This window comes from Rhinatrema bivittatum, chromosome 6, assembly GCF_901001135.1.
Source record: "Rhinatrema bivittatum chromosome 6, aRhiBiv1.1, whole genome shotgun sequence".
Lineage (NCBI taxonomy): Eukaryota > Metazoa > Chordata > Amphibia > Gymnophiona > Rhinatrematidae > Rhinatrema > Rhinatrema bivittatum.
In genome coordinates this window covers 210,065,314-210,078,351 of record NC_042620.1, presented here as the reverse complement: position 1 = coordinate 210,078,351, position 13,038 = coordinate 210,065,314, and the positions used below count along the sequence as shown (strand labels likewise).

At 40.7% G+C, this 13,038-nt stretch overlaps 1 protein-coding gene across 1 annotated transcript in view; it reads left to right on the top strand.

Annotated features, from left to right (window-relative positions):
* Positions 1-4,433, top strand: part of HTR2C (5-hydroxytryptamine receptor 2C) — a 248,788-nt gene extending 244,355 nt beyond the window's left edge. Inside the window, exon 3 of the mRNA XM_029606517.1 lies at positions 3,601-4,433. Coding sequence (XP_029462377.1) covers positions 3,601-4,433 — 833 coding nt within the window. The remainder of the gene's footprint in view (positions 1-3,600) is intronic.
* Positions 4,434-13,038: the final 8,605 nt, after the last annotated feature.

Below are 13,038 nucleotides of genomic sequence, written 5' to 3'. Positions count from 1 at the left end.
GGGTTTTCGGAGGGGGGCGTGTCGGGGGCGGGCCCAGTTGCCGCGGTGTTTCGGGGGCGTGTCGGCAGCGTTTTTGGGGCGGGTCCGGGGGCGTGGCTACGGCCCGGGGCGGTCCGGGGGCGTGGCCGCGCCCTCCGTACCCACCCCCAGGTCGCGGCCCGGCGCGCAAGAGGCCCGCTGGCGCACGGGGATTTACTTCTCCCTCCGGGAGGCGTAAATTCCCGGAGAAAGGTAAGGGGGGGGGTGTAGACAGGGCCGGGCGGGTGGGTTAGATAGAGGAAGGGAGGGGAAGATGAGGGGAGGGCGTTAGAGGATTCCCTCCAAGGCCGCTCCGATTTCGGAGCGGCCTTGGAGGGAACGGGGGTAGGCAGCGCGGCTCGGCGCGCGCCGGCTATACAGAATTCATAGCCTTGCACGCACCGATCCAGGATTTTAGTGGATACGCGCGGCTCCGCGTGTATCTACTAAAATCCAGCATACTTTTGCTGGCGCCTGATGCGCCAGCAAAAGTACGCCTATTCGCGTTTTTTGAAAATCTACCCCAAAGGATCTTTGGTAAATAAGGAATGGTTATTTACCCTTTCAAGCAACACTATGAAACTAGCAATCGGCAGATTTAAAACAAATTGTAGAAAGTATTTTTTCACTCAGCGCACAATCAAGCTATGGAATCTATTGCTGGAGGTCATGGTCAAGGCAACTAATATTTGGGTTCTATAGAGATTGGACAAATTCCTGAAGGAAAAGTCCATAAACAGATTTGGGAAAGCCAGCATTTATCCCTAAGAGTTAAATACAATCAAAAGATCCAACTGCTGGGTAACTGACAGGCACTTGTAAGCCAGATTGGCCATTGTCAGAGACAGAATGCTGGGCTTGAGGGACCTTAGAGTGACTCAGCAGGGCTTATTCCACAGAAGCACAAAATATCACCAAACATTCATTTCACGGATACAAAAAAACCCCAAACATTTTTCTTTCTTTAGCCCCTATTCTTGATCTTTATTATAAAGAAATATATGCATATTATATTTATTCTAAATTTTATTTAAACATATAGATGTCCTTAAATTGATAAGACCACATTATTTTGGTCAAGTAGCAATAATATGTCAGCTTGTGCTCAATCTATATTAGGGATGCTCAGGCCCAATAATTTGTTTCATTTGCTTTTTTGTTGTTTGTTTTAGGGGTTTATGTTTTTTGATTGGTTTAATGTTTTTTTTCAGTTCAGTTCATTTTTTTTGAGTTATGTTTATTTGTATGTGATATTTGAATTCAATGTATAGTAATTGATTAAAAATAAAAAGGTTAATTGTTACAAATAGTTATGATTGACTCTTTCTTGTTCATTTGAGTGACAATATATCATATACCTGTATATATATATATATATATATATATATATATATATATTTCAAATTTTATTATATCAAAATTCTAAAATAATATACTATATATATATATATATATATATATATATCACATCAAATACCGCTCATCCAATCATCCATACACAAAGATATCATTACAAACTTTCCAAAATTACAATTTAAAACACATAAATAAATTAAATCATAGCTCCATTGTTCACCATGGGCTGGATTTTAAAAAGGTTACGCGTGACGGGCCTATTTTCAAAAGGCCCGGCAACACGCATAAAGCCCCGGAACACGTCACATGTAAGTCCTGGGGCTTTACTAAAGGGTCGGGAAGGGGCGGGACATGGGTGGTCCTTGGGCGGGGTCAAAGGCTCCAGGCACAGTGGCCAGTTGCTGCTGTGCTTGGGATTGTGTGCTGGCAGTCGGCCGGCAGGCGCAAAAGGTAAATTAAAATTTTAGGGGAGTTAGAGTAGGGCTAGGGGGAGGAAAGGTTAGGGGGAAGGGAATGGGGAAGGCAGTGAAGCTCGGCGCGTGCAAGGTGCATAACTGTGCACCCCCTTGTGCGCACCAACCCTTGATTTTATAACATGCGCGTGCCTGCGCACGCATGTTATAAAATCAGGCGTACATGTGCATGCGCCGGGTAGCACGCACACATGTAGGCCGCGCTCGCTTCTTTTAAAATCTACCCCTATATTAAACATGCAATACATTTTTTTCATATTCTTTCAAAGACAAGATGATACAATCCTTCCAATCTTCTTCTAGATGAATACAATTCTTTCAGTCTTCTCTTTTCTAAATATTTAATATTTTGTAATGATATCTTTGTGTACGGATGATTGTATGAGTGGTATTTGATGTGATATATATGTATTGTATGTTATTTTAGAATTTTGATATAATAAAATTTGAAATATATATTCAGGTATATGATATATTGTCTGTGAAATGTAATACCTGTTTGACCCTTATATGTGTGTATTATATTTGATCATTTATTTGAGTGTCATTCTTATTTGGGCTTTCATCTAGTTAGTTATTTGGCTACCATTATACTGATTCTATGCCACTTAATTAGTAAAATAGGCCTCGGGTTATGCCAAATTCTTGAACAGCATAAACTGTCAAATATTTGGAGATATTCAGCCAGCTATTTTTTTCCACTACTGCAAGAGAAATATTTGGGGTGGCCTGTGGAAAATGCACTTTTACGCATACATTTCATGCCTTTGATTTTCACAGAACATAGACCAACATGGGTTTTTTTAAATCTCAGATTACTTCTTTAAAAATTTAGTGATATATTTAAACACAATAATTGGTCCGGATTTTAAAAGGGTTACGCGCACAAGGTATGCGTGTAACCCTTCTAAAACGGCCCTGCGCACCGAGCCTATTTTGCATAGGCTCGGCGGCGCTCGCAAGCCCTGGGACGCACGTAAGTCCCGGGGCTTGCAAAAAGGAGTGGTCGGGGGCATGGCCAGGAGGTGTGGTGTCGGCTCGGGGCATTTTCGGGGGCGTGTGGGCGGTCCGGGAGCATGGCCCAGTGCCCCGAAACAGCGGCCTGTGTCAGGGCCTGCCGCGCCAGCACGCGTAAGTTACTACTGCCCGAAGGCAGTAGTAACTTTTCGAATAAAGGTAGGGGGGGGTCTAGATAGGGTCGGGGGGGTGGGTTAGGTAGGGGAAGGGAGTGGAAGGTGCGGGGGGATGTAAGGGAACGGGCAGCGCGCGCAGGTCTCGGCACCTGCAAGTTGCACAAATGTGCACCCCCTTGCGCGCACTGACCCCGGATTTTATAAGTTACGCGCGGCTACGCACGTATCTTATAAAATCCAGCGTACTTTTGTTCACGCCTGGTGCGTGAACAAAAGTAGGCGCGCGCACCCTTTTTTAAAATGTACCCAAATGAATATAAGATGGATGCCTACATTCTCTCTAGTGTAATTTATAGAGTGCAGGTTTAGTGCTTGGTATCAAGGTAACAATACTGATGTTAATGAAAAGGAATAGAACTGGACAAAGACCGAATGTGAGTGCTATATTGTGCCCTTTTCAAATCATTGCAGTTCATTTTTTCTTCAAACGGATGATAGCTGTCAGATTTATTTCCACTACAATGTTATACTTATGAATTATATGTCACAATGGTAGTGATTCATTCATGTTTTCAAATTCTTCTCAGTAATATTGTTTCTCAATCTTCTTATTATCACAGGAATATCAATGCCTCTCCCAGTCATAGGTCTGCTAGATAATTCCAGAATGTTTGTCAATGGAAGCTGCGTCCTGAACGATGAAAACTTTGTTCTCGTTGGATCATTTGTGGCATTTTTTATCCCACTAATCATTATGGTGTTTACCTACTGCCTGACAATCCAGGTCCTGCAGAGACAAGCAACAGTATTTATGTATGAAGAGGTACCAAAGCAAAGAAGAAGCAGCCTAAACTGTCTAAAAAAAGATAACAACACAGAAAACATTTCAATGATTCAAAACAATGAAGTCGCCTCCCACTTAAACTCTCCTACAAACAAGGAAGGGGTACTTTTTCGTAAAGGAACCATGCAGTCCATCAACAATGAACGGAGGGCTTCCAAAGTTCTTGGCATTGTTTTCTTTTTATTTCTGATCATGTGGTGTCCCTTCTTTATCACAAACATCATGTCCGTGCTCTGCAAGGAAGCCTGTGACAAAGACCTCCTGGTGGAACTTCTGAATGTATTTGTTTGGGTTGGTTACGTCTCCTCTGGAATCAACCCCCTGGTATATACACTGTTCAACAGAACGTATCGCAGGGCCTTTTCCAATTACATCCGCTGTCAGTATAAGAACAGTAAAAAGTCAATGCTAAGACAGAACCAAGGTAATAACATTGCCTCTACAGCACTGTATGGAAAGGACCTTAATTTAAATAGTTATCGAAATGGCAATGAGCTCAACAGTATGGAACTGGATGAAACGGAGGAGGGCTTAGAAATGCAACCTGGGACTTCAGAGCTATCAATAAACAGCTGTAATGTTGTAAGTGAAAGAGTTAGCTGTGTGTGATATGAGGCCTTTTGCTATAGTCTGTCCTCTACTTACTTATATATATAATATATATATATATATATATGTACAAAAGAACAATGTAAATATAGTATTGTAAACTAAGATGATGTTTTTATACCACATCTTTTCACAGCAGTACTTTAAATCACACATAATAAAGTTTAAGATTATATTTACTGTTGGTTATAGATCAAAAATAGTTAATTTACTCACATGATAGGAAAAATGCCAATATTTTCTTTTAGTGCATGAAAACTGTTCAATGCCTGCCTCTGGTGGGTGTTTTGCAGGATACCAGAATGTTGTTGCATTAATAGACATGCATCAAAAAACACATTCATTATGTCATTCTTCAGAGTAACAGCAACTTTACACTAAAAGTTAGATCCTCACTCATTTCACATGTACTCGTGAACCTTTGCAACTGTCAATCAGTTAATCTCATCCAGACTGAAGACATGCCACCTGAAAGGTACCATACATACAGTATATATACATGTTTGCTGCCCCCTACCACTGAATGAACGGTTAGCCGATCGGAAAACTAAGATTTAAGTTCTGTTTAATGGGCTGCACTGTGACTTGTTGAATATTACTTATTTTGTTAGTAATCAAAGGATGAGATGATCTGACCCTTAAAAGATACATAAACATAACTACATTACGTATAGTGCAATTACATTGAAGGTATGCAGCGTATGCATACACAGTATGCTACATCACTGCACACCGCATATTTGTATTTCTACATGTGCAGAGTTGCTGATAACAGAACAAAATAAATATCTCTCTTGAAATTCTCATGTGATCAAAGTCTATTAGGCCAGTGTACTAAAGTATGTTAACATTGGCTGTTCATAGGCATCAATTAGCTCACATTATCAACCCGTGCTAGTAGCATATAAATGTTTTGCTTTAATTTATTAGAATTAAAATCAAAACATTAACGTGAGCATTATCGCAAAAAAACTTTACATCTCCCTGAGATTAATGGGTCTGTACTTACTTTTGCACACTTTAACACGTTATTTTTTTTTGCGCTGAGAGGTGATGAGATTTTTGCGTCTCATTATCTCATTAGCATAGCTTTCTATTTTAAAACTCACAAACATTAAAGCACATTAAAAGCACTTTTTATGGGTGTAATTTGGATTGAACACTTAGCAGTGCTTTTAATGCACATTATCACTTGCAAATACATTAATGCACTTTACTATATTGGCCTATATCTGTCTAACCTTCCAATTTGAAGTACTGTAAATAATGGAGAAAATTTAAAAAGATCTTTGGTTCTTTTTATTGCATAATTATCAGGGTAAGTGCATAGCACATATTTTACAGAAAATTAATAATAATAATAATGATGATCAATCACTGACTTTAAAAAAGCACTAGCAATAAGTTGAATGATAATAGCTTATAGCACATATGTGAATAGTTCATTGTATTTTATTCCACAAAAATAACACACCGGCATTCACCTCAGTTAAATACTGTCCACAACTTCATGCTGCTAAACAACAGAACTCATTTTGATTGGAATATTGACAATTTAGTATAGAACATACACAATTTTGTAGGTGTTAAAAAATTACAGAAGGATTGTAAATACAATAAGCATTCCTATCAAGTTGATTTTATGACAATGCATTTGATTAGAACATACAACAGGATTGCCTTATATTCCTGCATTTTCTGCCCTTCAAAAACCTATGCCATTGCGTGAATGTTATTTTTTCCATTCATCACCAACATTTTTTTCTGTGTGTGTGTGTGTGTGTGATGCTATTAATTTATTAAATATAAGTAATTGGATGGATCATTCTTATTTATTTTTCAGTCTTTTAACAAGAGAATGTTCTCATTTTTTGTTTTTTACAATTGAAATATAAAACCTCCTTACACAAGTTTAAGTAGGATTTATTTTGAAATTGAAAACAGTTCTACTGTGGAACTGAAATGTCAGTTAAACTAATAAATGTTTACTTTTCTTTTCAAGTGCTTGGCTTCAGTTCTTTGTTGCTTGAAGTTGTACTCATTCATTCAGGTAATCTAACTGCATAATATGCTGTCTTTAAAGCACAGTAAATTTTTAGGGCTAGAGGATCCTTCTTTGACTTTGCAAGGCCTGTAAGTAGCCCCAACATTTAAGATGTTGCTCATGCCAGAAACTCTAAGGACACTGACACTGGCTGTCAACAGGCATCCTGCAAATACCTGCTCCTCTTGCTGCTTCGCATAACAGAACTATTCTACTATAAAGCTTGTACCTCCTGTCTTGTTAATGTCTATTTCTCTGGCTACAGTTGTCTTCATTTACTGCTATGCATTCAATGGCAGAAACAGTTTACATTAAATTTAAAAAAAAAAACAATTTTTGTTCTTTTGGGAATTAAACTCACATTTCAAGAGTTTGAGCAGCACCACTGGTAGCAGAATAGCTAAGTATAGCTTCTTGAAAGTGATGGGTTACCTTCTGCTCTGATGGAATGCAAGAAAACTGATATCTCTACATTACTTGAAGGAATAGCAATGGAGATAACACAGTCCCTGCTGCTGTATAAAATGTAAGTATCATTTACTGCTTTTTATTTGTCAATTTCTATTTTTTGCACTGCAAGTTAAATTTTATAATGAAGCTGCTGGGATTTTATGTTTGAAAGGACAGTTCCCTTCCAGCAATGCCCTGCAGGGTCCTCTCTTTTCTTTATCTTCTCTCTCTTACTCTGGGATTGGGTCACTTGTTCTTCAGAGTGCAGGCAATCAAATATACTAGAAGTATGTGAGACTAGCCTCCACAGCTCCCCTGAGCTCTCTTTCCTCTCATTTTATCTCTTTCTTGATTTTTTTGTCAAATGTTCATTTTTGTCTCTTCAATGTCTTTACCTATCACTGCTTTTGTTTTTGTTTGTATAGAACGTACACAATTTTGTAGGTGTTAAAAAATTACAGAAGGATTGTAAATACAATAAGCATTCCTATCAAGTTGATTTTACGACAATGCATTTGATTAGAACATACAACAGGATTGCCTTATATTCCTGCATTTTCTGCCCGTTGCACATAGGCAATGGAGTGTGCCATGGATGCAGAGACTGTCATGGAACACCGCTGGGAGCTAAAGATACGGGTACTTTGATACCATGACATGAGTACCTGATTCAACTGGAAGCTAATGTTGATGTGTTAAAGAGGAGGTTGAAGTATCCTAAGGTTTGGGGGTGAGATATTGTCTATATGGGACTTGAAAAATAATGTAAACATAAACCACGGACAGATAGTCCTGGACAACAGTCTCAAAGGACCATATTTCAAACAAAGCATTTAATATTAAACTTTCCCATATGGGTACTTTCAAGTTACTATCCAGAATTCCTTGAATAGAGGGAAGACTGATCTTCTAGACACTGTGCATTGTTTATGTACCCACATCTCTTCTCACAGCTCCTATAAACAGCACAGATGATCCCCATTTACCAGTAACGCTAATGAGTGTTTATATGGTGTTGACCTAAAAAATTTCAATGGACACATTTACGGTCTCCAGCACTTCCTTTACTAAAACATTATGTAGTAAATGGAATGTTCTTTATAGTCTGATTGGTCCTTGGTGATGATGTTAAACACTGTTATCTTAGTAAATTTGTAATTCATTGAAGTCTTGTCAGTCTTACAGATGATAAAGCCATTTTCTCAGTATCAGGCCGATACAGTACAGTGCGCTCCGGCAGAGCACAATGTTAGCCCGCAATTGGCCGCGCGTTTTCGATACGCTATTTTTACCCCTTATACAGTAAGGGGAAATAGCGCGTCGAAAACTCGCAGCCAACCCCCCCAAAACTAATAGCGCCAGCAACATGCAATTGCTTGTTGATGGCCCTATTAGTTATTCCTGCGCCATACAGAAAGTAAAACGTGCAGCCAAGCTGCACATTTTAATTTCTGCTGGCACCGGGAAAGGGTAGAGAAAAGCAGAAAAAACTGCTTTTCTCTACACCCTCCGATTTAATATCATAGCGATATTAAGTCGGGGCCCCAAAATTTAAAAAAATTTTAAAATTAAAAAAAATAAATTTTAAATCGGCTCATGGGTCAGAAGACGGACCCTCAATTTAGCCAGCGTCATTTTCTGAACCTGTGGCTGTCAACGGGTTTCAGAACCGAAGCCAGTAAAATTGAGCGTCAGCTGTCAAACCCGCTGACAGCCGCCGCTTCAGTCAAAAAGGAGGCGCTAGGGACACGCTAGTGTCCCTAGCACCTCCTTTTACCACGAGCCCTCATTTAAATACTTGATCGCGTGCCCAGAAGAGTGGCCTGGGTGCGCTTTGGGAGAGCGGGCGCTCGCCTCGGAGCACCGGCTCTCCCATGGGTTTTACTATATCGGCCTGTATGTTTTTATTCTTCACTTTCCCTATGGTTTAGGGCAAGTTAAATTCCCCTCCAATACAGTTGGTATTTTGTGGGATAAAAAGTCCAATGTAGATGTTTCCAAAAAAAACACAGTCACTTATCCTATACCTCTGAAGTAGTTTTCTGACAACTCCTCTTTCTCCTCACAGCACCTGAATGGCACAAACTGAACATCTCTTCTCCCAAAATCTTCTAAATCCTTGCTAATGCTTCCATATTTTCTTTCAGAAGCTGCTGTTACATTTTTTTTCTTCTGATGTCATCTATTCTTCATGAATAAGCTAGAAAATTTGGTGAAACTCAAGACAGGACATGAAAGTTAGAACTTGCTAGGGATGTGCAGAGGGACGCCATATGTTGCATTTGTGATTCGGATTTGTTGGGGAGCAGATACGTTGCATTTGGCCATATGGCGCCCCGATGCGTTAATACGGCAATTTCTATTCGTGTCCCAGCTAAAATTAAAATTAACTACAACCTCCCACACTCCTGACCCCCCCCCCCCCCCCCCCCAAGACTTACCAAAATTCCCTGGTGGTCCAGCGGGGAGTCCGGGAGCCATCCCCTGCACTCTCACACCCTCGGTGCCAGTTTCATCATGGCGCCGATAGTCTTTGTCACAGGGGCTACCGGTGCCATTGGTCAGCCCCTGTCACATGGTCATCAGCACCATCTTGTGCTCCTACCATGTGACAGGGGCTGACCAATGGCACCGGTAGCCCCTGTGACATAGTATGGGCAAAGGCTATCAGAGCCATTTTGAGTACTGGCATCGGACAGCCGGAGTGAGGGAGGTCACTCCGGGACCCCCGTTGGACCCCCAAGGACTTTTGGCCAGCTTGGGGGGGACCTCCTGACCCCCACAAGACTTGCCAAAAGTCCAGCGGGGGTCTGGGAGCGACCTCCTGCACGCCGGCCGGCCGATGCCAGTACTCAAAATGGCGCCGATAGCCTTTGTCCATACTATGTCACAGGGGCTACCGGTGCCATTGGTCAGCCCCTGTCACATGGTAGGAGCACAAGATGGTGCCGATGACCATGTGACAGGGGCTGACCAATGGCACCGGTAGCCCCTGTGACAAAGGCTATCGGCGCCATGATGAAACCGGCACCGAGGGTGTGTGTGCAGGGGATGGCTCCCGGACCCCCCGCTGGACCACCAGGGAGTTTTGGTAAGTCTTGGGGGGTTCAGGAGAGTGGGGGGGGGTTTGTTTAAATTTTTATTTAGGTGGCCGTATAATTCGGCAAAGATTTGTGTATTCGTGGGGAATCGTGATATATTTCGCTTCCCCACGAATACTACGAATAGTGCAATATATGTTTCGGATCGCCAATACGGCGAAAACGAATGCACACCCCTAGAACTTGCCCCAAATTTCTGAATTAGGTGACAAAATACATCACTTCAATTGCTGAGGCAAAACAATTGTCGCAATCCTAATTTCTATTCTGCCTACCAACATACCATCAAACAGAATAAAAGATGTCTGGATGCCTTTCATCTTGCCTACCCCATTTCCCCTAGGACCAACACAAATATTCACACAATAAATCCTTGTCTCTCTGGGCTAGCTCTTTTTCTAACAGTATACTCTTTCCCTGAGTTATTTCTCATGCTAAGGGGCAGATTTTCAAAGGGTTACGTGCTTACATTATGCGTGTAACCCCGAAAACCCGCTCCTGCGAGCGCCGAGCCTATTTTGCATAGGCCCAGCGACGCGCGCAAGCCCCGGGAAGCACGTATGTCCTGGGGCTTGAAAAAAGGGGCAGGGAGTGGGCAGGTTGGGGTGGTCTGGGGGCAAGACCGAGGCCTCTGGCACAGTGGCTATACCGGGGGATCGCGAGCTGGCAATCGGCCGGTGAGCACAACCTACGCCTGCCCAGAGGCAGGCGCAACTTATTTAACAAAGGGAGGAGGTGGAAGGAAAGTTCCCTCCAAGGCTGCTCCAATTTCAGAGCGGCGTCGGAGGGAATGGGGAAAGCCATCGGGGCTCCCTTAGGACTCGGCGCACGCAAGGTACACAAGTGTGTACCCCCTTGCGCGTGCCGACCCCGGATTTTATAACATGCACCTGTTATAAAATCAGGCATAGATTTGTGCATACGGGTCTACACCCGCGCCTAGGTCTTAAAATTCGGCTCTAAATGAACAGAACAGACTAAATTAGCACTCCTTTGAAACTTGTAAGTAGTAACATTATCATCAAGACATTTAGACTTTGTTACGGTATGCTCATTCACCTTGGATAACCATATATATATTTATTTTATAGAAAAAAAATATATTCAAAACCACCATCCAAGCTCTTCTGGGTCACACAGGGCTGAGTATAACAGTAAATGAAGTACATCTCTTGTAAAAAATTGAGTTCTTCACATTTCTATATCTGACTGTCACAACAATATTTACTTATTTTATTTATTTATTTAGCCATTTTATATACTGCCATTCCAAGAGAAGATCACAGCGGTTTACTTCATGACATAAGTATTATTGGAACCAAATACATTCACTTTAAGTGTTCATATTTAATACAATTTAGGCATAAGACACAAACTTTTGGTGAAAGACACATTGACTGACTGAGGTGGCTGAGTGAAGGGGAGATATGAAGGGATGGAGTAGAAGGGGTGAGGGAGCAATTATGACAAAAGGTGGTGGAGGGATGTGAAGAAGGGAGTTAAGAGAAGATGTTTCTAAGATATTTATTTGGGGTGGGTTGGAAGGAAAGAGATGCTGAGTTCTTTAGAAAGGTTCATATTGAGTTTGTTCATGTAGTAGCAAATAATGATTTCAGAGAGTTAAGTTTGATTATAGGTATTTTTTAAATAAATTTGACTAGACAGTGACCCAACATCGAACAATTCACAGTCATCATGGATTTTGCCAAGGGAAGTCTTGCCTAACAAATCTGCTTCATTTTTTGAAGGGGTTAATAAATACGTGGATAAAGGTGAACCAGAAGATGGAGTGTATTTGGATATTCAGATGGCATTTGACAAAGTTCCTCATGAGAGAATTCTAAGAAAACTAAAAAGTCATGGGATAGGAGGCAATGTCCTTTCGTGGATTACAAACTGATTAAAAGACAGGAAACAGAGAGAAGGATTAAATGGTCAATTTTCTCAGTGGAAAAGGGTAAACAGTGGAGTGCCGCAGGGATCTGTACTTGGACCAGTGCTTTTCAATATATATATGTAAATGATATGGAAAGGAATATGATGAGTGAGGTTATCAAATTTGCAGATGATACAAAATTATTCAGAGCAGTTAAATCATAAGTGGATTGTGATACATTACAGGAGGACTTTGGAAGACTGGAAGATTGGGCATCCAAATTGTAGATGAAATTTAATGTGGACAAATGCAAGGTGTTGCATTTATGGAAAAATAACCCTTGTTGTAGTTACACGATGTTAGGTTTCATATTAGGATCTACCACCCAGGAAAAAGATCTAGGACAAAGGGGAAAGCCAACAGTCACTCAGCAGCACATGGTTCAGAGGGAGGTATCTTCAAAGGATACTAATGACGCATTAGATTTAAGGCATCCTGACAGTGAGGTTCCAATAATAAGAAAAGTAGTCCAAATGCCTGTAACTAAAAACTCACCTGAGCTAAAAAAAATTCTAACATCCCTATCGATTAAAAAGCAAAATGAAAATACAAACAAAAAGCAAACTTTGAAATGTTTGTAATAGGGATGTGAATCGGGTGCCCGATTGTTCCTGGTTTCGGCTTTGTCTGGCCACGGAAAAATCTTGTTTTCCTGCAGATTGACGTTATTTGTTTCATGAAAAATTGGTTTTCGGCTTAGTACGCTAACAAAAAATAGCAAAAAGTAACAAAAAATAACAAAAATAAATGTTTTTTTGTTAGTGCGCGTTAACGGGAGTTAGCGCGCACTAACCCCAAAAATGATTTTCACAAACATTTGGGGGGAAAAGTGTTTTGGGTTTTTTTTTACAAAAATATAATGAATTAATAAATATTGTACAATATTTCAATTCGTTATAAAAATGATTCACATCTCTAGTTTGTATGCTAATGCCAGAAGTCTAGGAAGTAAGATGGGAGAATAAGAATGTATAGCAGTGAATGATGACAGACTTAATTGGCATCTCAGAGACATGGTGGAACGAGGATAACCAATGGGACAGTGCTATACTGGGGTACAAATTATATCACAAT